Source organism: Trifolium pratense, linkage group LG5, assembly GCF_020283565.1.
Source record: "Trifolium pratense cultivar HEN17-A07 linkage group LG5, ARS_RC_1.1, whole genome shotgun sequence".
NCBI lineage: Eukaryota > Viridiplantae > Streptophyta > Magnoliopsida > Fabales > Fabaceae > Trifolium > Trifolium pratense.
Genome location: NC_060063.1, coordinates 40525691 through 40549614, shown reverse-complemented (window position 1 = coordinate 40549614; position 23924 = coordinate 40525691). Strand labels below are relative to the sequence as shown.

At 33.9% G+C, this 23924-nt stretch overlaps 2 protein-coding genes and 1 long non-coding RNA gene across 3 annotated transcripts; 2 read left to right on the top strand and 1 right to left on the bottom strand.

Moving 5' to 3' along the window:
* Positions 1–1788: 1788 nt before the first annotated feature.
* Positions 1789–3056, top strand: LOC123883822. The gene is made up of 3 exons (XR_006800469.1): positions 1789–1833; positions 2685–2748; positions 3036–3056. It is a non-coding gene; the product is annotated as an uncharacterized LOC123883822 (long non-coding RNA).
* Positions 3057–3075: 19 nt separating this feature from the next.
* LOC123883821 lies at positions 3076–3695 on the top strand. Its single transcript, XM_045932756.1, has 2 exons — positions 3076–3255; positions 3466–3695. Exons 1-2 carry the CDS (start codon positions 3096–3098, stop codon positions 3678–3680), a joined length of 375 nt encoding a protein of 124 aa, XP_045788712.1. The 5' UTR covers positions 3076–3095; the 3' UTR covers positions 3681–3695.
* A 4365-nt stretch (positions 3696–8060) lies between these two features.
* LOC123883817 (histone H3.2-like) lies at positions 8061–12106 on the bottom strand. Its single transcript, XM_045932753.1, has 5 exons — positions 11980–12106; positions 10289–11128; positions 10042–10204; positions 9618–9734; positions 8061–9372 (listed from the first exon to the last, which is right to left on the bottom strand). The coding sequence occupies exon 5, from the start codon at positions 8754–8756 to the stop codon at positions 8238–8240; it is 519 nt and encodes a 172-aa protein (XP_045788709.1). The 5' UTR covers positions 8757–9372; positions 9618–9734; positions 10042–10204; positions 10289–11128; positions 11980–12106; the 3' UTR covers positions 8061–8237.
* Between the last annotated feature and the right edge of the window lie 11818 nt (positions 12107–23924).

Here is a 23924-nt window from a genome sequence, read left to right as displayed (position 1 = left end):
TTTCAATATATGATTGAAACCAAGACAATGAATTGCATATGTGGTGACTAGCACCCGAATCAATAATCCAAGTACCAAGAACACATGCATTATGAGAAGAAAGTTGAATACCTTTGTGAATCACTGATGAATGATCAGTGATGATGGAAGAACCAACCTGATTGGAGCTTGCAGAGCCAGAATTGGATGCAAGATTGAAATTCTGAAGGAGAGTCATGAGCTTATCATACTGATCTTGAGAGAGTGATGGAGGAGTAGAAGCAACATTAGAATCATTACTACCTCCCTCAGCTACAGCATTGTGAGCAGATGAAAACTTCTTCATATATGGTGGTACACCATTCTTTTTGAAGCAATTTTCAACCACATGATTGTCCTTTCCACAATAAGAACAATTACGTGAAGAAGCTTTGGAACTAGAAGAAGGTTTCGCAGATTTTGCAGCATTAACCAAGATCTTAGAATCATCAACTTCAGCAAAATTACCTTGACGTTTGTGCTGGATAACTAGGGAGAAAACTCTGTTAATTGGAGGAAGAGGCTCCATGATCAAAATCTGTGATTTAACTGTGGAAAAATTCTCATTCAAACTACTAAGAAAACGAACGGTTTGAAGCAAGGTGTGATTTCTACGCGCAGATAGCATAGCTTCGCAAGCACATCGCTGACGGCAAGTACAAGAAGGAATTGGAAGATACAACTCCAATTCTTCCTAAAGAGTCTTGAGTTCAGAGTAAAAATCAGTTACAGAACGGTTATCTTGTTTCAAAGCATAAATTTCTTGTTGAAGTTCAGAGATACGAACCAAATCACCTTGTGAGAAACGTTCACGAAGATCATTCCATATATCAATGGCGTTCTCCATGAACACTACAGACTGAGCAATCGAAGGAGAAACAGAGTTCAAAATCCAAGATGAAATCAGCTGATTGCAACGATGCCAAGCACGATACGCAGGATCAAAGTCATCGTCCGGCATTGGAAGAGCACCGGTGATGAAATCAAGCTTCATCTTCGCACCGAGAGCACGTTTCATAGAACGTGACCAAGAGTGGTAGTTAGAACCGGTGAGAAGAGGAGTAACAACGACGGAGGAAGGTCCATCGCCGGGATGAACATAGTAAGGAGAAGAATTGTCAAGAACAGGATCAGGTTGAGCTCGAACCATGATGAAAAAGATGAAGAAATGAAACGGTTACGGCGGCGGAAGAAAACGGTTACGGTGGTGGAAAAACGGTTAGGATCTTAATGGCAGATGATACCATGTTATGATTTAAGAATAGAGAGGGAATTGAAGAGAATAATTCTTCATTATGAAAATTGAATTGTGATTCTTACACAAAGACTGCTTATATACATTCTATTGAGCCTACCATAAGCTATGCTACACTATCTCTACAATAGCTTGAACTACAAGTTAGTTACAAAAGGGTTAGCTGTACAACTGATGCTGCTGCTTAGGCTTGTTCTGAATCATCACTTAACACAAATATTATTGGGTATAATTTTGGGGTTAGGGTTAATGCTTTAAGGAAGGAGATGAATACCCACTCTTAAAAATTGTTCATTGAGATTGAGACTCTTTGAGGTATATTTATCAACTTACATTTCAATTAGTGCATATTTAAACATGATGATTAGTGAGTTAGAAATTAATTTCAATCCAGAAATTAGAGTATATATTAGAGAATATTTCATGGTTACTGAAGTTCTATAATGAGTTTGTGAATCTAAAGAAAATATAATATTTATTGTTACTCAGATATTACGTCGGAAGCTTCACATTCTTCGCAGGAGTGGTTGGAGAGCAAACTTAGTTGATTCGTCATAACAGTGAGTTGATGATGATCATTACTACTTATTTTTAATATCAATTTTATGTTATTCCTTTTCTATGTTAATATTTACTATAAATGTTCCTTTGAAACCTTTTTCGTCATCCTTTATTTATTTTAAAGTCGTTGACATTTACATGGACTCTAGTTTGATTTATTTATGATATTTAAAGTAGCGGATTTGAAATTGTGGTTTGATTTCGTTTATTTTTACATCGATTTGGAATTTGGGTTAAAACATTATTCTAATGAAGTGTTTTTGCGAAATCACGGTTTTGACCATTTGGCTGTTAACGGAAATAACGATCTAGGTGCACCTAGTTATATAATATCGAGCAGAAAAGGGCTATTCGTTAGATGGAGCCGCCCCTAAGTGAAAGGCTCCTCTTAGGAGGAAAGGGCTATCAACGAGATGGAGCCGTCTCTCGATTCTCTCGTAACGAATTGACTATCAAAGAGTTGTAGACTCCCTAATTAAAGATGAGGATGTGTTTTCATAATCGAGGAGAAAAGGGTTATCCGTTAGATGGAGCTGCCCCTAAGTGAAAGGCCGCTCTTAGGAGGAAAGGGCTATCAACGAGATGGAGCCATCTCTCGATTCTCTCATAATAAATTCTTTTTATTTGATTGGATTTCCATACTTTTCTTATTTCAAATTTCAAACTCTATAATGATTTGTATCGAGTATTATTTATATCACGTAGTTACTACTTTACAATAATTATTACAAGCTTTTTAAAAAATCAAATGCTCGTGCCTTTGTGTGTTTCCCATTTAGTTGGTAGTGGTCGTTATCTCTCACCAAGTCCTTGTGACTTACTCCATCTTCTTTTTTCTTTTTTTTTTCAGATTCAAAGTCAGCTGAGTAGGGGGTTTCTAGCAGATATTGAGAGTCGTCAGTGTCATTCTTTTGGTAGGCTTCCTTGATGAAATGTTATTTTGTATATGCATATTTTGAGTTGGTTGAGTATCTACAGCTATTTTGAGTCTAGGAATATCTTGTTTTGAAATGTATAAATTTAAACATGTATATTTTGAAACTCTTGACTGAAAGATGTATATGCTGCAAACAGGATTTATGTTGATTTGGAAACAATGAAAATGCAATTGAGACTTTGTTGAAATTTCAGTAAATATTGTTCTGAAGTATATAGTCATTTGGAAATATTATATTTATTGTTTGTTAAATTTTGTCATTAGGCTTGCCGGACTAGTATTAGTTCGTGTGCCGGTTACGATTCGAGTTTGGTTCGTGACACAATGGATCCTTCAAAATTTCTTTTTGATATCGAAGCTTACAAAAGACGGTCTGAAATCGAAGAGAGGTATATCGTCAACCGGTTCAGGGAGCGACGAAACCAAATAGAGGAAAGATATACACCTCGTGTCAAGAGAAAATATCATGCAGCGGCAAACCAAGGTTTCAAATTGAAATATATGAAACATATACTTTCAAATTTTAGATTTGACGTGTATATATATTTATATTGTGTGTTTTTGTGTCGATAAGGTTTTGCTATTATCGAACTACAATGAGTTGTTTCCAAGGTTTGTTAAGTTGTCAATCTTGAAAAACAACGAGGAATTAGAATTTTGTTTTCTAAACTATGTTTCTTTGAATTTTTTGCAGGATCAACTAAGTGTTCGGGCAGTGAAGAGTGGAATGAATTCAAACAATATAGGGAGAAAGAGTTTGAACGATTGGACAAAATAGCCATGAGGCAAGAGGAGACTAACCAGGCTAAGAAGATGGAGATGTTTATGAAGCTAAGTTCAAAGGAGCATCTCGATGATCGGTGCAAAGAGATGTTGGAAAAGTTGGGTCGCGATCTGTTTGGAAATTAAATGTTGTCAAGTCATTGTTTGTCTTTTGTCGCGTTGTGTCTTATTTACTATTTAACTCCATTGCATTTAAATTATGTATTGTCAAGCGTTGTTTGTATTTTGTCACTTTCTGCCTTCTCTATTATTTAACTACATTGAAGTATTTGTTCGGAGTCCGTCCATTTCAACCACTTAATCTGATTTCTATCCTTATCTATTATTTAACCACATTGCATTATATGTTTCGAGTCCGTCCATTTCACCAACTCAATTTCTTATTTAAATGGGGGCTCATTCTTCCATTGTTGTACCAATAATAAAAATCTCATATTACTAAAAAAATATCAATGGATCCTTTAGAATTTCCTTTTGATATAGAAGCTTACATAAGACAGTCTGAAATAGAAGAGAGGTATATCGTCAACCGGTTCAGGGAGAGCCGAAACCAAATAGAGGAAGGATATACACCTCGTGTCAAGAGAAAATATCTCATCATGCAGCGGCAAACCAAGGTTTCAAATTGAAATATATGTTCAAATTGAAATATATGAAACATATGCTTTCAAATTTTAGATTTGGCGTGTATATATATTTATATTGTGTGTTTTTGTGTTCGCTACGGTTTTGCTTTTATCGAACTACAATGAGTTGTTTCCAAGGTTTGTTAAGTTGTCGATCTTAAAAAACGAGGAATTATAATTTTGTTTTCTAAACTATGTTTCTTTGAATTTTTTGCAGGACCAACTAAGTGTTCGTCTCAAGATGAAAAAATAGACGCGAATGGGATCGCGGATCTTAAGAAACCATTATTGCAGATTCAAGAATGCCGAATCAAGATTAAGGGAATGATTTGCACAAGTTGTTCACAATCTGTTGAGCATGATTTGCAAATGGCTGAAGGAGTCAAAAAGGCAGTAGTTGGTTTAGCCTTGGAGGAAACAAAAGTACTCTTTGATCCTAAACTCATTAATACCAACAAAATAATTGAAGTTGTAGAAGATTCCGGCTTTGAAGCATAACTTGTTAGTTCAAGGAATGATATGAACAGAGTGCATTGGATTTGGAACTAATGCTGCTTGTTTTTTACTCAGTATATGTTGTAATTAAAACACTGACTTCAGCTAAATTTCAAGGACAAGATTTCTTTGAGACCAGTTCTATGCTGATATCATTTATTCTATTAGGAAAATATTTGGAGATTATGGTTCCAACATCTAAATACATGACTACAAAATTTTAATCTTTATATTTTGGTTCCAACAGAGCTTCTGTCCATGAGTACATAAGGACTCAATGGGTCATTTCAACAATCCAACAACAATCATGTAAACACTATCCCCAAATATGTGTTAAACCAGTGAAATATATATATTCATGCTCAATAGGACTAATGTGTTGAGAAAATAAACAAACAAATTATCACTAAAAAGGAAGAAAATAACATAGGAACGTCATCATATAACATGCCTATTTTAGCTTAATAAGAAATGCAGATACTCTAACTAATATGCTTGCGATATGTTCTTCGCCGGAAAGAATGTCTTCCCATTTAGCATGATGCTTAATGGAAGCTAACATGGTAGTGACACTAGGAACATAAGCTTTAACAGACGGGGTCATCGGAAGAGACAAAAGAGCTCACAACCTCACCATCCGTACGAAGACCAGTAATTGCGACATGTTGAAGAGAGTCGGGCCATTTACAACATATATTTTACTTTATAAATCCATTTACAACCGATTGCCTTCTTACCTGCAGGCAATTTTATCAAAATCCAAGTATGATTCAGAATCTGATGAAGAGAAGAAATTTCTTGATTCATAGCCAATTGCAGACATTTGAGTTTATAACAACTTGTTTAAGTAGGAGAATGTTTATTACAAGTTGAAGTCCTAGTATAGAGCATTGAAATTTCTTGATGTTGTCAATAGATGAATTATCAGGAACATCATGAACATAATGCATAACAGAAGGAAACATGTTGGAAGTAGTATCATCTAATTTGTGACAACATTGTTAGAGAGATACAAAGTAGTATCATAAAATCATATATGTTGTAATGGTTCAATGGCATAGTGGTGTTTTTCTTACTCGTCTGCATGGGTCCGACTATGTAGAGTTGGTTGGACAAGCTGTGAACCGGCCCTGAATCTGAATATGCCAAAATTTTCTTTATTGTTCTATATTCTTTTTCATTTGGTTTCAAAATGCTTATTCACAATTTATCTCTCACAAGATAACCATGATCCAAAAAAAAAAAAATAGTTGGTAGTGTTCGCAATAGTTGCCATAATGCTATTTTGCAGCTAATGACACTGGCCATATTATATAGGACCAACGTTGAAGCCTAATTCTATCTTATGAACTAAATGCTTCAACTCTTAACAAACAAACCCCTTAAATTTTTAATTGCAGTTGTATGGTTCTTTGATAGCATTTGTTGTTAAAACTAAAATATTTTGGTTCTGCATAATCTTATATTGAAAGGTTAAGCATATTAATATGTCAATAATTACCACACCGAGTCATCGAACAATGAATCAAAAATCCTTTTTCATTAAGAATGGGATGCAAATCAAGTATTTCACTTACTTATCACCTTATAATAGATCTAATGCAACTTGCACAGATAACACAAACTCTGATTCCCTGCAGTCAGCAAGAACCCACTGTCATGATTGTCCAATCTTAATCAGTCAACCTGCAGCGTCTAACTGCGCGACTGTGGAAAGAAATATATATCTTAGTAGGCTAATAAATTGATAAAGGATGCTTGAACAATCTATAGATGTGGAAAAAGGTTGCATGAAGTGGTATATTACATGACAAACATTCTAATTTCTAATGAGGTTTTAGAAGATTCCAAACTATATCTAGCACAAACAATATTGGCAACTGTGATTAGCTTAGCTGATGATGTACCTTTTGAAAGTTTATACCAGCTTCTGAAAAAGGAGGGTATATGACTTATATTAGCAGATGGTGGAGATTCAATTACAAGACAATTTAGTGGATAATGATGATAGGTGTGTTACAATACCAACAACATCATATATATGTCACACTAAGCAAAGAGGTTTTGACAATAGTTTCAACTTTACTCAACAACTTGGCAATATTCAGTTTTGCCAATGGTTCCATTGCTGAACAAGATGCTAAAGCTCCAAACTATACCTCGCATGACGATGCAACGACAATATAGTTGCATCTTGGCTTCTAAATTCCCTTTCGCGGGGAATGCAATCCCACTGTTCTTCAATGCTCCACTGCAGCAGCAATTTGTAGTGACCTTAAAGAACGTTTGGAACAAAGCAACGAACCCAAATTTTTTCAGATCAAGCGAGAACTCATGGCTCTTCAACAAGGTACTCTATGTTTGTAGTTATTATTTGTGCAATTATGGTGGGATTAAACCCTGAAGTAATTTCACCTAAATGGAGTTTGTTATGAATTTTTTTATGGGACTAAACGATTATTTTGTTGCAATTCGGGGGCAGATTCTTTCCTTGGATCTATCCCTCTGATGACCAAAATTTTCTCGTGCTTCAAGATGAAACACAATGGCAAGTTGGTTCCTCCTGTGCTCTTTACAACTCAATGCTCAACAATACACTCAGTTGGTGAATCTCTTACAGCATGAAGCACCTTCTTCAGCTATTGATTCTTTTGCTGGCAAGTTTTTGGCTGTTATTCCTGAAATTTTCAACAAGCCTATACCACATATGGATTATTAATTCTGGTGCCAATGATCATATAGCATGTACACTTGATTCTTTTACTTACTATAATCTTGTTTCATATACGAACTGTAAAGCTAGCTCATGACATATTTATGAACAATGTTATGCATATCCCTGATTTTCACATCAACCTTTTATCGGTTAGTGAATTATTAGCAGAAAAGTTCTTACTTCATTTACCATTTAAAAAATCATTATTTTCATTAGAAAGAAATTTAAGTGGAAGTAGAATGACCATCTATGAGCTACCATTGTAAAAACACAACGACACAAATACTGTAATATTGACCTAGATAATAATTTGAGAAAATGATACACTAATAATTCAATATAATGTGTCCAACACCAAGACACAGCCGATCCGATGAGCATATACGTTTCATAGTTATGACTTCTCGAGTTACATTATTTTCATGAAAAAATATGTCCAAAACTAGTCTCAGATTCTACAAAATGCATGATTCCACTATCAACCATGAAGGGTAAAATTTGAGCAATAGAACTGGTTTGTATCGATAATGTCCAGAAACAAATTAAAACAAGAAACCAGTAGATTGCACAAACACAGCAAAATAAGAAATTGAAAAAATCACTAACAATTAAAACAAAAGTAATTGAACAAAGATAAGAGAAAACATGAACAGCAAAAATTATAATTTCTGAAACAAAGACTGTTAAACCCATTCAATTCAAATTTAATCTGATTACATTAAAAAGTAGATCGAAACTTTCTTACAAGATAATGATTAGTCAAGATTCAAACCCTAACATAAATCTAACCAAGAACCGAACCCTAACAGAAATCTAATCGAGAACATAAACCCTAAGAAATCAAATCTAAGCCCTCTCGCCTCTAATCCTACGAGCAAGTTGAATATCCTTAGGCATAATAGTAACTCTCTTAGCATGAATAGCACAAAGATTAGTATCTTCAAACAAACCAACAAGATAAGCTTCATCAGCTTCTTGAAGAGCAGAAACAACACTACTTTGGAATCGTACATCAGTTTTGAAATCCTGAGCGATTTCTCTGACCAATCTTTGGAATGGAAGTTTCCTAATGAGAAGCTCAGTGCTCTTTTGATACTTTCTGATCTCTCTTAAAGCAACTGTTCCTGGACGAAATCTGTGAGGTTTCTTCACTCCTCCGGTCGCCGGAGCAGATTTCCGTGCGGCTTTTGTTGCTAGTTGTTTCCTTGGTGCTTTTAGTCCAGTGGATTTGCGAGCGGTTTGTTTTGTACGTGCCATTTTGATCGGAGAGAAAAGAGAGGGAAAATGAGTGTTTGGTTGTGATTTGAGAGAGAAGAAGGAAAATTGAGATGCGATGAGAGAGAAAGAAGTGTTTGGGGAATACATCAGGCTTATGCTCCATTGGGATTGAAACCCTATCAATAATGTGTCTGAGATTAGGGAACATAACTTCCAGATCAAAAGGAATATGTCAATGGTGCTATGAATAAAGTCTGCAACAGTAGCAGAAAGAAACTGATGAAGATTGACAGGTATGTGTAATGTTTGAGCCAAAGAATATTTATCACACCATCTCTCATTCCAGAAATTTATAGTAAAAAGCTAGAACTCCGACTTGAAACTACTCCATAAGGATGAAAAAATGTGGTGATTGATGCATTATTTATCTCTACAGACCTTGCTTCTCAGTAATATAGCCGAATGTTCCTGTTAATGTAACATGTCCCAACAAAGCTTTAAATTTGAGGCCTCGTTGAGAGTAAATAAAGACCTGTGGCCACAACCACCATGATTAAAAGGCTTGCACACGTTCTTCCAACTAACAACTACCAGCTTCCTTTGAGTGATATCCCCTGACCAAATAAAGCTCTTTATCAGTATCTCCAAATCCCGTAGTAAAGATAATGGCCATGAGTAGACAGTTCTTTATCCTCTTGCATCCATTGGCACAAATTAGGCTCTTCACTTGCATAATCAGTTAGCATCTTAATCTCTACCATTCCTACAAAACAAACAAAGGAAAAGCCTAAACTGAATCTCTTCACGCTCATGACTTGTAGAAATAGGCACTGCATCATCAACCCCCCCCCCCTTTTTTTATTGAAATAACTACAATAATATGAATTGAATTATGAATGTTGCAAAAAAATTGTAGTGATTCTACTACTAAAACGAAGGAATGAAATCACTAGCCATAAAAGTCACAGATCTAATCTCCAGTTCAATGACATGCTTTATATGCAATACCTCAATGTGAAGAACCAAAAGTGTCTTTGAAGACTCTTTGTTTTGATGTTGCATGCCATTGCCCATTTGTTGTTTTTGTTTGTTCCTCAATCCTGTTTTATCAAGCTCTTCAGCAACCTGAGTTTGAGTAGCAGAGAATAAGCATTTATCTGCTTAGGCAACTAAGTTATGATAGTATTTATCTACTTCATGAACCCCATATCTAAGAATCTAACAACCTCATCCAAAATCAACATTTGTAGGCACAATTACAATTAAACCCTACTCCTACTAATACACAAATGCAGTAGAAGATAAGGAATCTTAAAGCATGAAGCTACAACATGAATTAATTAATTTGTACAATATGATGGCATAATAAATCCAGAAAATTCTTTTACAGCATGTATCTGCATGTATGTTGTATAAATAGTGAAAGATATACCTCAACTTTTGAAATCCAAAACATCCGTCCAATTCATCATGTCGTGTAATCGACCAGGCCAGCTGATCAAGATGTTTTCTCCTTGTTCCTCAATTTTCTTCATGTCAGTTTTTACTTCCACTCCACCAATGAGGATCATTGACTTAATAATCGATAAGAAAGGCTTCACGTGCGTAAACTGAACATAAGCTCAGTAAATAAATAAGTTTGAATCGACACAACAAGTGAAATGAGAAGATGGAGGAACCTGAAGAGGTTTTTCCTGAACGGTGCCAGTGGCGTCCTTGAAGCTTGCTCAATAAGCATACCAACCTGTCTTTGACAGAACAAAACTTTGCAAATTTTATGTCTAACAAATGACATAGTGATGGTTGAATAGAATGCATCAAGAAGTGTTGATTAAAACCAAAATGACCAGAAAAAATGAATAGTTCGAAATCAATTACTTAGATGGAGTCGGATAAGAAAACTTAATGGAAAACTAACTTACCTTATAATCCAAATGATCAATAAAGTAGCAGAGAGATCAACAGTAGATTTTGTGATAATCCAAAATATTAACTTACCTTAATGAAACCATTATTACCAATCTAGGTGACTTTGGCAAAGGATCTTTGATTTTGCTTTTATGCTCATCAATTCATGAAAGAATGACACATGAAATAAACAATAACAAGTGTAAGAATATGAATTCAAACATAAAAACATCATACAAAAACTCAAGTGTCATAAATTCCACTACCAAAACATCGAAACAGAACAAGTTATAACAAAAATAAGATGATAAAATCCTGTTCATTCAATTCAATTAACAAAAATAGACATTTTTTAAGTTAGTCATATGACATTTTTATCTTCTGCTGTGTCATTTCTCCTCTCGAAAAATCAAAAACCTCTTCACTCAAAAGCTGAACAGACATTTTTTAACTTAGTCATAGACATAAGAAATAAAATCTAATGAAAACAGGGATAAACCTACTTTCAGTATAGCCATGCAATTCTCGTAGATTGTTTCACTAGTTTTAGCTGCTGAGACAACATCAGGAATGAAGCTTCGCCATCTTGCTGGCCACTCGTGCTTCAAAATCTGTTTATGAGACACCCACCATTACATACAAAAAGATACAAACAATAATATCTTATAGGGAGATTTTAAATCCAGAATAACAACAAAGTGAAAAGAAATCGACAACCCGAAACTGCAGAAAATATCGTTTTCATCTCGAATCTTGATATAAATGTGAGTGTATTAAGCATTGCACCAAAAATAAAAGACTTATTATAGAAAAAAGGGAAAATAAAAATCTAAGCAGATTGAATATATAAATGGAAAAGAAAAGGATAAGCCACATGCACAAAATAACTGGTTTAGAGACTAAAAGGTAATTCAAAAAAATTGACAACATCACCCACACGAAAACAAGGTGGCTTCTAGGGTGAGGGCTCAACTAAGTCCATCACCGGTGTTGCAGTAAAATTTTACAGTTAGATTTACTCAACCGCCAGATTTGATGAAAAAAAGAGAGAATATATAAACATTTTTACACACAATTTTGTCCCTTTTTCCTATCTATTTGACGGTTGCATCTCTGTAATGTTTCACTGGTGAAATTTCACAAGTACAGTTACAACTGCTTTGAAAAAAGAAAACACCAAGGATAAAGATAGAACGATGGATAACGTTGAAGTTAGAAAAGAGTATAAATGATTCGTACTAACAAATGACATATAGTGATGGTTGAATAGAATGCATCAAGAAGTGTTAAAGATTAAAACCAAAATGACCAACAAAAATGAATAGTTAGCAATCAATTACTTAGACGGAGTCGGATAAGAAAACTTAATGGAAAGCTAACTTACCTTACAATCCAAATGATCAATAAAGTAGCAGAGAGATCATCAGTAGATTTTTGTGATAATCCAAAAATATCAACTTACCTTAATGAGACCATTATTACCAATCTAGGTGACTTTGGCAAAGGATCATTGGTTTTGCTTTTATGCTCATCAATTCATGAAAGAATGACACATGAAATAAACAATAACAAGTGTAAGAATATGAATTCAAACATAAAAACATCATACAAAAACTCAAGTGTTTCAATTCTATACTTCATATACAAGAATAAATTCCACTACCAAAACATCTAAACAGCACAAGTTATAACAATAATAAGATGATAAAATCCTGTTCATTCAATTCAATTAACACAAATAGACAAAGGATCATCAACACCTTGCTTTTTCATCGGAAAGCTTCAATCTTTTACCGTTGTTATCGTGATTATCCGCATCAAAATATAATGATTTCCCACAAGACATATCTAACAATGATTGAGCAACCTCACGGACATCATCATCAATGACAAATCTCTTGGAACGTTTACGGGTCTTGTAGGTTTTTGGGGGCAAAAACCTTGACAAGTCAATAGCATCTTGACAAGTCAAAAATGGAGAAGTACCCTTCTTGGAACTGTGACATCTCATATGTCCATTCAAAGCTCGGTTGGATGTAAAAGCCCTTGCGCAAACACGACACAAATAAGGTTTCTCCTGTTGTTGTTTCTCCTTGTTACGAACAGAAGAGGAGAAAAAGGTGATCTTCAAGATGCGATTTTGATCGTTTGTTTGAGGTGGTTGAACAACAGGTTTGGAGGTTGTGTGTGCTTTGGCAGAGTTGAATGTTTTCTTCTTATCAGTTTGAAGATCATTGAGATGATGATCACCCTTGTTGAAAAACAGGGTTGGATGATGATGAGAAGCAAAATCGATCATGGTGTTGTGAATTAGGGTTTGAATTGTGGAATTGATTGAGAAATTGATGAGCAATTGATTGAGAAATTGTGGAACAAACAAGAAATTAGGGTTTGAGGTTTCAAAGAAAGAAACGTTGCAACGACGTGAGAACGAGTGAGTGAGTGAGTGAGTGAGTGAAGAAGTTGAAGTGACTGATTATCAAAGCAAGAAAGAAATAAAACACGCCCAACGGCGCGAGACTTACCAACTAGCCCCAACGTCTCTTTTTTTTTTTTTTTTTATTTAAAACAATTAGGTATTCTGCCCAATGACTAACTAATTTGAGTAGACTAATCCCACGGCTCATTTACGGAGGCCTATTTAAAGTCAATTTTTTTTTGTTTTGTATGAACTAGTCCATCGAATGACATCAGAAAAAATCGAACCTACGACAATGAGAGAAGCACACTCTAAGGTCTCAAGTCAATACCACTAGACCAACTCACATGGGTTAGCCCCAACGTCTTTGATCGGAAAAATTTGAATCAGTTGAGTATGAGTCTGGGTTTGTGTTTTCTCTGATTGAAAAGAGTGGACGAAAATGGGAATATCTGAACTTATAAACGAATCCATCTATTAAAATTATATTTTTACCTTTTTAAATTATAAAATTTTAAACTAACACTAAAATTACATTAAATTTGTTTCTTTTTTTCCATATAGCGAATCTTAGATAAATCATTTTCTCTATTGTCTATTACTAATATATTAAAATTGATTACCACCAAAGTTGCTAATTTATCCTCATTACTTTTAACCACGTAGTAAGTTTTATATCATTCATTGTAATTTCACTATATATATATGATAAATACAATAAAAAAATAATATGCTTAAAAATAGGAATAAAACAAATTATAAATAGGAACAAAATAGAATAATATATTTATGCTTAAAAATCGGAATAAGATGAATATGCATAAATAGAAATATAAAAAATTGAAACATAAACAATATTTTTGTAAAAAAAAAAACTATATTTCTCATAAATAAACAATATTACCATCAAATTTACTCTTAATTTTTAATAATAATATAATAAAGTTATTATAAAAAAATATAATAATAAAGTTTTTCTTTTGAGCAATATAATAATAAAGTTATTATAAAATAATATAAAAGTTATTATAAACAAATATAATAAAGTTAATTACTATCAAATTTACTAAATTATCCTAAATATTCCTAATTAAATTTCTAATTATTTTTATTAAAAAATATACACGGGATCATTATTTGTCATTGATAATTTTTTCATTTAATAAATTTTACAAGAAATAACATAACACAAGTTTCACTTAAATTTTAAATATTTCATTCTAAATAAATATTTGCCTTAATATAATGAAAAACTTAAATATCGAATAAAAGTCAAAAGACTTGTGCGAATGCATGGATCTTTTAACTAGTTTTTGTTTAAAAAGATATAATTTGTAGTTTTTTATTTTTATATTTTTTTAATAATTTTTTTATCAAAATATAGTTCAAGTTCATGGAGGAATGATGTTCTTTATTTTGAAGAAGTTAAATTAGTTCATCCAAATTGACCTCAGAGAGAGTCGAACTTGAGACTTTAAGGAGGAGCACACTCCTTGGTCCCACCTTACCAACCCAACTCGACAACTCCTTGGCCTCTGCATGAATGATGTTCTATTTTTCAACACCGTTAAAGATGAGGATGGATACAGGAATATCTAAACCCCCATCGGATTCAAGGAACGGAAAAGACAAAACTCATCCCTGCCCAATTTTTATGGCTACTAACAAATTAATTACTAGGTATTTCTTTGATCAAAATATCAACTTCTTGGTTTTTTTGGTAAACAAATTTTAAATTCTTCACTAAAAAAATATGAATTTGCACCTTTGTGGCACCTCTGTTACGCGCAAGACAAAAACCATCATAAAATCCCAAAGTTTCGCTAGATACGCACTACACCGGCCATCCGAATTTCTAGGTAATCCGCCACAACCAGCTGACATTTGTGTTTAACAACTTGTTTAAGTATGAGAATGTTTAATACTAGTTGAATTCCTAGTAGGAGCATTGAAATTTTGGATTATGGGAATTGGTGTTAATGTTGTCAATAGATGAATTGTGAGGAACATCATGAACAGAATGCTTAACAGAAAGAAACATGTTGAAAGGAGTAACATCTAATTTGTGACAACATTGTTAGAGAGACACAAAATAGTATCATATATCATATATATTGTAATGGTTCAATGGCATAGTGGTGTTTTTTACTCATCTGCATGGGTCCGACCGAGGACGGAGCCAGGATTTTAGCTTAAGGGGGCCAAGTTTAAAAATAAAAGTTAGTAAAGAAAAAACTAAATTTTGAAAGCACAATATATATAAGAAGTTATAAGATAAGTTTAAAGCTAATATTGTGAATCACATTTTATAGACCATTTTTTTTAAGTAGAACTTTTTGGCCTTTATTTTTATATGTTTGTAATTTTGGTCTTAATCTATGCACTTTGTCTTTAAAATTCCAACTTTACCTTACCAAAAGATGGAAAAAAAATTGCAACTTTTTACATCAAAAAATGCGAGTTTTAATCTCAAAAAAGATTTTTTTTTTATTGAATTCATTATTGGAGAAATAAATCACCTTTTTTTGTACAAAAATACTATTTTTAGTTGGATAAACATATGTTTTCGGATCAAATATACACCAAGTATGAAAATAAAGCCAAATTTTTGACTAAAAAAAGTGACCATTTTTATGAGTTTAATAGAATAGGAGGACCAAAAGTAAAATTATGCCATAGTAGTATAAAAAAATATTCAAAAATATTTAGGGGGTACCGTGGCCTCTGTTGGTCCCCCTTCTAGCTCCGTCCCTGAGTCCGACTACATAGAGTTGGTTGGACCGACCCTGAATATGCCAAAATTTTCTTTATTGTTTTATATTCATTTTCATTTGGTTCTAAAATGGTTACTCACCATTTATCTCTCACAAGATAACCATGATCCGAATTTTTTTCATTGTAGTGTTCGTATTAGTTGGCCATAATGCTATATATTTTGCAACTCATGATAATGGCCATATTATATAGGACCAACGTTGAAGCCTAATTCTATCTTATGAACCAAATGCTTCAAGTCTTAACACACAAACCCCTTAAATTTTTAATTGCACTTGTATGGTTCATTGATAGCATTTTTTGTTAAAACTAAAATATTATGGTTCTGCATAATCTTATATTGACAGGTAAGCATAATAATATGTCAATAATTATTATACATCGCATGGCAACGCAACAACAATATAGTTGCCTCTTGGCTTCTAAATTCCCTTTCGCGGGAAATGCAATCCACTTTTCTTCATTGCTCCACTGTTTTGTTGCGATTCGGGGTCAGATTCTTTCCTTGGACCCTTTCCCTCCCATGACCAAAATTTTCTCTTGTGCTTCAAGATGAAACACAATGGCAATTTGGTGCCTCCTCTGCTCTTGTTATAGTTGAATTGCAGGATTCTCATGCACCTTTGCTGTTAAATATAGATCTCTTTGCTCACATTGTGGACTTCTTTGTCATCCTAAAATCAAATGCTACAAACTTCATGGTTTTCCACCAAATTACAAGAAGACACCTGCAGGATGTCTGCATCTGATAATGTCAATCAGGTTTCTATGGATCCCATAACACCTTTTCAGCTCAAATGCTCACCAACACACTCAGTTGGTGAATCACTTACATCTTGTAGCACCTACTTCAGCTGTTGATTCTTTTGCTGGTAAGTTTTTTGCTGTTATTCTTAAAATGTTCAACATGTCTTCGACATCTGGATTATTAATTCTGGTCCCAATGCTCATATAGGATAGCATGTACACTTGATTCTTCTACTTCCTATAATCTTGTTTCAAATAGGAATGTTACCCTTCCAACAAATAAAAGTATCATTCCTGTTGTTGCTATTGGAACTGCAAAGCTAGCTCACGACATTTTTATGCACAATGTTATGCATATCCCTGATTTTCACATCAACCTTTTATCAGTTAGTGCATATCAGCAGAAAATTCTTACTCCATTACCTTTTTAAAAATCATTATTTTCACTAGAAAGAAATTTAAGTCGAAGTAGAATGACCAACTATGAGCTACAATTGTTTGTATTGTTCAAGACCTTTGAAGCATAAACACTAACAACAGATATGACACAAACACTTACATGTCGACATAGATAATAATTTGAGAAAATGATATACCAGTAATTCAATATAATCGTATGTGTCAATGTGAGATATTGTGTGTCCAGTACCAAGACACACCTGATCCAATGGGTGTATATGTTTCATAGTTCACGACTGCTCGAGTTACATTATTTTCATGAAATAATAAGTTCAAAACTTGTCTTAGATTCTGGAAATGCACGATTCCACCATCAACCATGAAGTGTAAAATTTGAGCAATAAACTGGTTTGTATTGATTATGTCCAGAAGCAAATTAAAACAAGAAACTAGTAGATTGCACAAATACAGCAAAATAAGAACTTGAAAAAATCATAAACAATTAAAACAAAAGTAATTAAACAAAGATAAGAGAAAACATGAACTTCAAAAATTATAATTTCTGAAACAAAGACTGTTAACCCATTCAATTCAAATTAAAACCTGATTACATTCTAAAGTAGATCGAAACTTTCTTACAAGAACATGATTAGTCAAGATTCAAACCCTAACAGAAATCTAATCAAGAACAGAACCGTAACAGAAATCTAATCAAGAACCAAACCCTAACAAATCAAATATAAGCCTTCTCGCCTCTAATCCTACGAGCAAGTTGAATATCCTTAGGCATAATAGTAACTCTCTTAGCATGAATAGAACAAAGATTAGTATCTTCAAACAAACCAACAAGATAAGGTTCAGCAGCTTCTTGAAGAGCAGAAACAACACTACCTTGGAATCGCAGAAACAACACTACCTTGGAAGTTTCCTAATGAGAAGCTCTGTGCTCTTTTGATACTTTCTGATCTCTCTTAAAGCAATTGTTCCTGGACGAAATCTGTGAGGTTTCTTTACTCCTCGGTCGCCGGAGCAGATTTCCGTGCAGCTTTTGTTGCTAGTTGTTTCCTTGGTGCTTTTCCTCTGGTGGATTTGCGAGCGGTTTGTTTTGTACGTGCCCATTTTGATCGGAGAGAAAAGAGAGGGAAAATGAGTGTTTGGTTGTGATTTGAGAGAGAGGAAGGAAAACTGAGATGCGATGAGAGGGAAAAAAGTGTTTGGGGAATACATCAGGCTTATGCTCCATTGGGATTGAAACCCTATCAATAATGTGTCTGAGATTAGGGAACATAACTTTCAGATCAAAAAGGAATATGCCAATGGTGATCATGAATAAAGTCTGCAACAGTAGCAGAAAGAAACTGATGAAGATTGACAGGTATGTGTAATGTTTGAGCCAAAGATTGTTTATCACACCATCTGTCATTCCAGAAATTTATAGTAAAAAGCTAGAACTCCGACTTGAAGCTACTCCATAAGGATGAAAAAATGTGGTGATTGATGCATTGTTTATCTCTACAGACCCAACTTCTCAGTAATATAGCCCAATGTTCCTGTGAATGTAACATGTCCTAACAAAGCTTTAAATTTGAGGCTTCATTGAGAGTAAATAAAGACCTGTGGCCACAACCACCATGATTTAAAGGCTTGCACACGTTCTTCCAACTAACAACTACCAGCTTCCTTTGAGTGATATCCCCTGACCAAATAAAGCTATTTATCGATTTCTCCAATCTCGTAGTAAAGATAATGGCCATGAGTAGACAGTTCTTTATCCTCTTGCATCCATTCGCACAAATTAGGCTCTTCACTTGCATAATCAGTTAACATCTTAATCTCTACCATTCCTAAAAAGAAAATAATAAAATTCATTACAAACTCATAAATTACAAATACAACATGACAATACGCTTAATCTGAATAGCAAGAATGCATGGTAGAGAGCAAAAGAACAGTCTTTCTATCACAATAACCAATTCTAGTGTATTTTTCTACATGCAAAATTGCCCTTATAAAACTATTATTAGTAGCTCAGCTCAAGGTGTATGTTTCAAATTCTTTTTACCTCACTCACACTAACAAGCTTTACAAGGAAGTCACATCAAAAAACTTTAATGTAATGCTGAAGTATGAAGCCAAAAATACAAGGCATAAATGCTATTATAAATAATCCAAATTAAGTTCTGGAGGAAACATGTTCAGTCTGGAAACTTGAACAAGTAAAAGAAAAACATACAAGTTACTCCCTTTGTTACAAGACCCCAATTTACAGCTCTAGGTTGCAAAGAACTAAGGAGCTCCAGGTAAGAAATGGAATGGAGATGTGGACTTACCTTTCACTCCACTAGCCTTAATATCATACAACTCATAGCCTAATATGCTTAGCATGTCAACAATGTGAATGCATACAAGGTGATTAAAACATGAAATACCAATCACTTCGCTTCCATTTTCTGAAATTGGTGAATTTATTTTGAATTAGCAATCGAATTTAGTCCATTATAACCATACAATAGAATAAACAAACCACTCAAATAGTTATCAAATATGAAAACAAACAAAGGAAAAGCCTAAACTAAATCTCTTCACGCCCATGACTTGTAGAAATTGGCACTGCATCATTAACCCTTTTTTTATTTTTTATTTTTTTTATTTATTTAAAACAATTAGGTATTTGGCCCAATGACCAACTAATTTGAGTAGACTAATCCGACGGCTCATTTACGGAGACCTATTTAAAGTCTTTTTTTTTTGTTCTGTATGAACTAGTCCATCGAATGACATCAGAAAAAATCTAACCTAAGACCATGAGAGAAGCACACTCTAAGATCTCAAGTCAATACCACTAGACCAACCCACATGGGTTAGCCCCAACGTCTTTGATCGGAAAAATTTGAATAAATTGAGTATGAATCTGGGTTTGTAGGAATGGCAATTTGACCCATACCCAGCGGGCACCCGCAAAAAATACCCATAACGGGTAGGGTAAAAACCGCATTTTGGGTACGGGCACGGGTATGGGTAATTACCCGCAAAAATGAACGGGTATGGGTGCGGGTACGGGTACCTTAGTACCCACCCCGCCTCATACCAGCATAATACTCCCTCCGGTCCTTATTATAAGGAACACTTTGGGAAAAAAATTTGGTCCTTTTTATAAGAAACTTTGACCAATTTTCAAATGTTCTAAATGTTCAATTTCACTTATGCCCTTATTTATTATGAAAGAGAATTTAAAAATAAGTAAGTTAGTTGAATAAAAAGAAATTAAATAAGGGTAAACATGGAATAAATTTAAATTTATAAGAGTATTAAATGAAAATAACTATGTTAAATGTGTTTCCTTGGTCTGTGTGATTTTTTCAAAGTGTTCCTTATAAAAAGGACCGGAGGGAGTATATATTTATTTATTTTATATATATATATATATATATATATATTATCGTATAAATTACATATGTATATCAATTTTAAAAAATACAATACTATTAAACTATTACACATTTTTAATAAAAAAAATTATTTATAACATAATACAAACATCATGTGAATATGTCAACAAAGAAATTAACTTTAACATGAGGTTAGTAAAAATTTTGTTTATAATTTTGATGAGTCAACATTAAATCTTTTAAAAAAAATTAATTATATTAAAACGATATAATATTTTATAATTGATCGATTTAGTTTTAGTAAAATTGCGGGTAACAGGTACGGGTATGGGTACCGTACCCATAGAGTATAGGACGGGTACAAAGGTTGTTACCCACGCGGGTATGAGATAGGTACGGATATTTTTTCAAACTGCGGGTATGGAGATGGGCAATATAGTACCCTACCCATATCCTACCCATTGTCATCCCTATGGGTTTGTATTTTCTCTGATTGAAAAGAGTGGACGGAAATGGGAATATCCGAACTTATAAACGAATCCGTCTATTAAAATTATGTGTATTTTTTTAACTTTTAAACTAACACTAAAATTACATTAAATTTGTTTCTTTTTTTTCCTTATAGCGAATCTTTGAGAAATCATTTTCTCTATTGTTTTCTTAAAAAAAAAGACATAATTGGTAGTTTTTTATTTTTATATTTTTTTTTATCAAAATATAGTTCAAGTTCATGCATGAATGATGTTTTTTATTTTGAAGAAGCTAATTTAGCCATCCAAATTGACCCAGAGAGAGTCAAACTTGAAACCTTAAGGAGGAGCACACTCCTTGGTCCCAAGCCAATATCACCAGACCAACCCAAGCGGATTTGCAGGAATGATGTTCTATTTTTCAACACCGTTAAAGATCAGGATAGATACAGGAATATCTAAACCCCCATTGGATTCAGGGAACGGAAAAGACAAAAATCACCCCCCCCCCCCCCAATTTTTATGGCTACTAACAAATTAATTACTAGGTTTTTTTTTTTTTTAGTATCAAATAGCATTTTATTTTACTTTATATTTCTTTCATCAGATATCAATTTCTTGGTTTTTTTGGTAAACAAATTTTAAATTCTTCACTAAAAAATTATGAATTTGCACCTTTGTGGCACCTCTGCTACACGCCCAAGACAAAAACCATGATAAAATCCCCAAAGTTCCGCTAGATACGCATTACACCGGCCTAAGTTTCTCAAAAACCACCAAGCCATTGACCATCCGAATTTCTAAGTAATCCACCACAACCAGCTGACATGTGTTCAAGCTTAACCAACCTTCTTCCACCTTCTATCGATTTGATAGCACAATAGTATACCACTGACATTGATGTCATGTATTGCAAGACCCATCGCAAGATGAACTGCCAAGGCTGCATAGGTCGCAATCGAGAGTCACCGTGCACTTCTCTATTCCGCACAACCAAAGAAAGTGGCAGCTGGAAGTCCACACGCTTGCCCAACTCAAATTACAGTCACACCAAAGATGCTGCTGCATATTCAAAACAATCCACTAATCAAGAGCAGCCGCAAAAAACCAATCTCTATCATCACCATTTAGCAAATTACACCAAACACTCTTTGCTAAAGGACAATCATTTTTACCCAAATACTGTAGTTCATTTTTACCTAAACTAGTTTTCCTAGCATATATAGCGGTAGCAGTGTTTACTTTGAAGTAGCAAAGTTTTTCACAAGAAAGGGGGGGTTTGAATTGTGACCCTTTTTAAATTTAAACGTAAGTCACAAAAAAAATAGTTAGTGATAAAATTATTTTTGTGCTTAGTGAGATCGTTCTAAGAATGATCTGTGCTGTGTAAAAACAGTTGCAGAAAATAAAAGTTAAGGGAAAGAAGATAAACACAAAGAGTTATCCTGGTTCACCCCTAATCTTTGGGTTACGTCTAGTCCCCACCTCCTGTGAGTTTGTCCACTAGAATCACTTAAAAGTTACAGATCCAAGACTTACAAATTCACTTTGATCTTGACCTAAGATCAACAACTTACCAAAGCTCCTAGAGCTTTGAACTTTCCTAGTCACCTTGACCAAACAACACTCAATCAATAGTCACGTATTGACTTGAGTAATTACAATATAAATGATTTGGTTCTAAGCTTATTTTCAGACTCACTATAAAAGAGAAGCTTAGATGAAAGCACTCTAAAGAGATTTGTACTCAGATTTTGATATAAAAGAGTGACTTGAAAAAGACTTTGAGCTAAAGAGATTGAATGTGTTTTGTATGACTTGAATTGCTTGAAAACTCTTGCTCTTTCTCTTGGACTTGATTGCCTTTTATAGATGCTTGCTTGAGATTGAAGTTTGGCCTTCAAGTATATCAGTTAGAGGGCAAAATAGAGCTGTTACTCAGTGTTCCATATGCAGCAGACAACATCTGCATAATTTGCAGATTCTCTGTTTAGTCTTGGAACAGTCTTGATCTTCATTTAGCTTTGATCCATAAGATCCAAATGTGTGTGAGCTGTTAACAAGTACACATGAGTTGTTTCTTACTTCCTTCTACTGTCATGTATCAGATATAGCCGTTTGGATACTCAGAAAAGGACTTATGACAGTTGGAAATGGTTTTGAAAAACTGTGTGCAGGATCAGTCTTGCATCAGTCTTGAAATAGTCTTGACTGCACCAGCAAATGTAATGAACCTTCATCCTTCCTTTCTTGTGGCATGCAGCTGTTTAATAGCTCTAAGGGCTAATCAGTAGTAGCCTTAGCTTGAGAATAAAACCAACTGGAGTTGTACAAAGTATATAAGACAAAATTGTACTTCTTATGACAAGCCATGGAAGAATGTTCCATTTATGTACTTTGCATAAGTACAATACAACTCATAGTTCAAATTTGGTTGTTCCATTGTGATTGGTCTATGATATTATATCAGATATATTCATTGGTTAGCCAATACCACAATTGATCAAGCTCATGGTTTTCTTCATGATATATGACTAGGAAAGCATATACTTAATTCCATCACATGTTGTTGATCCCAAAAGAGATTATCTCCTGTAGTGATTTGGTCCAAAAATCTATTGTAAAGTGCTTATTTGTTTTGTTCTTAGTTGACTTGAAAAACCAGAAAGCACTTATTCCAAAACGTGCTTATTATCAAAATTGCAGTCTGTCTGTTAAGAATGTTCTCATAATGGTCTTAAAACAGCTTTGCAGGATTTTTACTTTGCAAGTGAATTGTTAGAATCTGTTTAAACTTATATGCCACTCAAAAGCACTTGTTAGATAACAAAATGATCAGAATCATTTAAAATATAATTAAAGATGTTTGTAATCTTTAAAACATCAAAAGTGTGTTGGTGTTTTGATTGGCTACATTTTGCAAAAGCCAACCAGCCAGATGCTGGACTGAGGTGTTGTAGCATTATAGTACAGCATCCTGATGCTCTGTTTTTCGTGCAGAATTTTTATTTCAAATCTGAGTCAAGATTTGCTTCAATTATATATTCAGGCACGTGCGTCTGGGCAAAACGAGCCTTGCTCAGCAAGTTTTATTGAAGTCGGCTGAAGGAATGTTATTTAAAACAAAAATATAATTATATTATATTTTTTGCATTTTTTTTGTTTGGTAACACATGAATTATATTTCTGGAAATAATTTAGGGTTGGC

Bases quoted from the DNA above. Each gene is read 5' to 3' on its own strand.
- LOC123883821 (XM_045932756.1), top strand. From the start codon at position 3,096: ATGGATCCTTCAAAATTTCTTTTTGATATCGAAGCTTACAAAAGACGG. The intron at 3,256-3,465 runs GTTTCAAATTGA...AATTTTTTGCAG, and splicing joins TCATGCAGCGGCAAACCAAG to GATCAACTAAGTGTTCGGGC.
- LOC123883817 (XM_045932753.1), bottom strand. From the start codon at position 8,756: ATGTATTCCCCAAACACTTCTTTCTCTCTCATCGCATCTCAATTTTCC.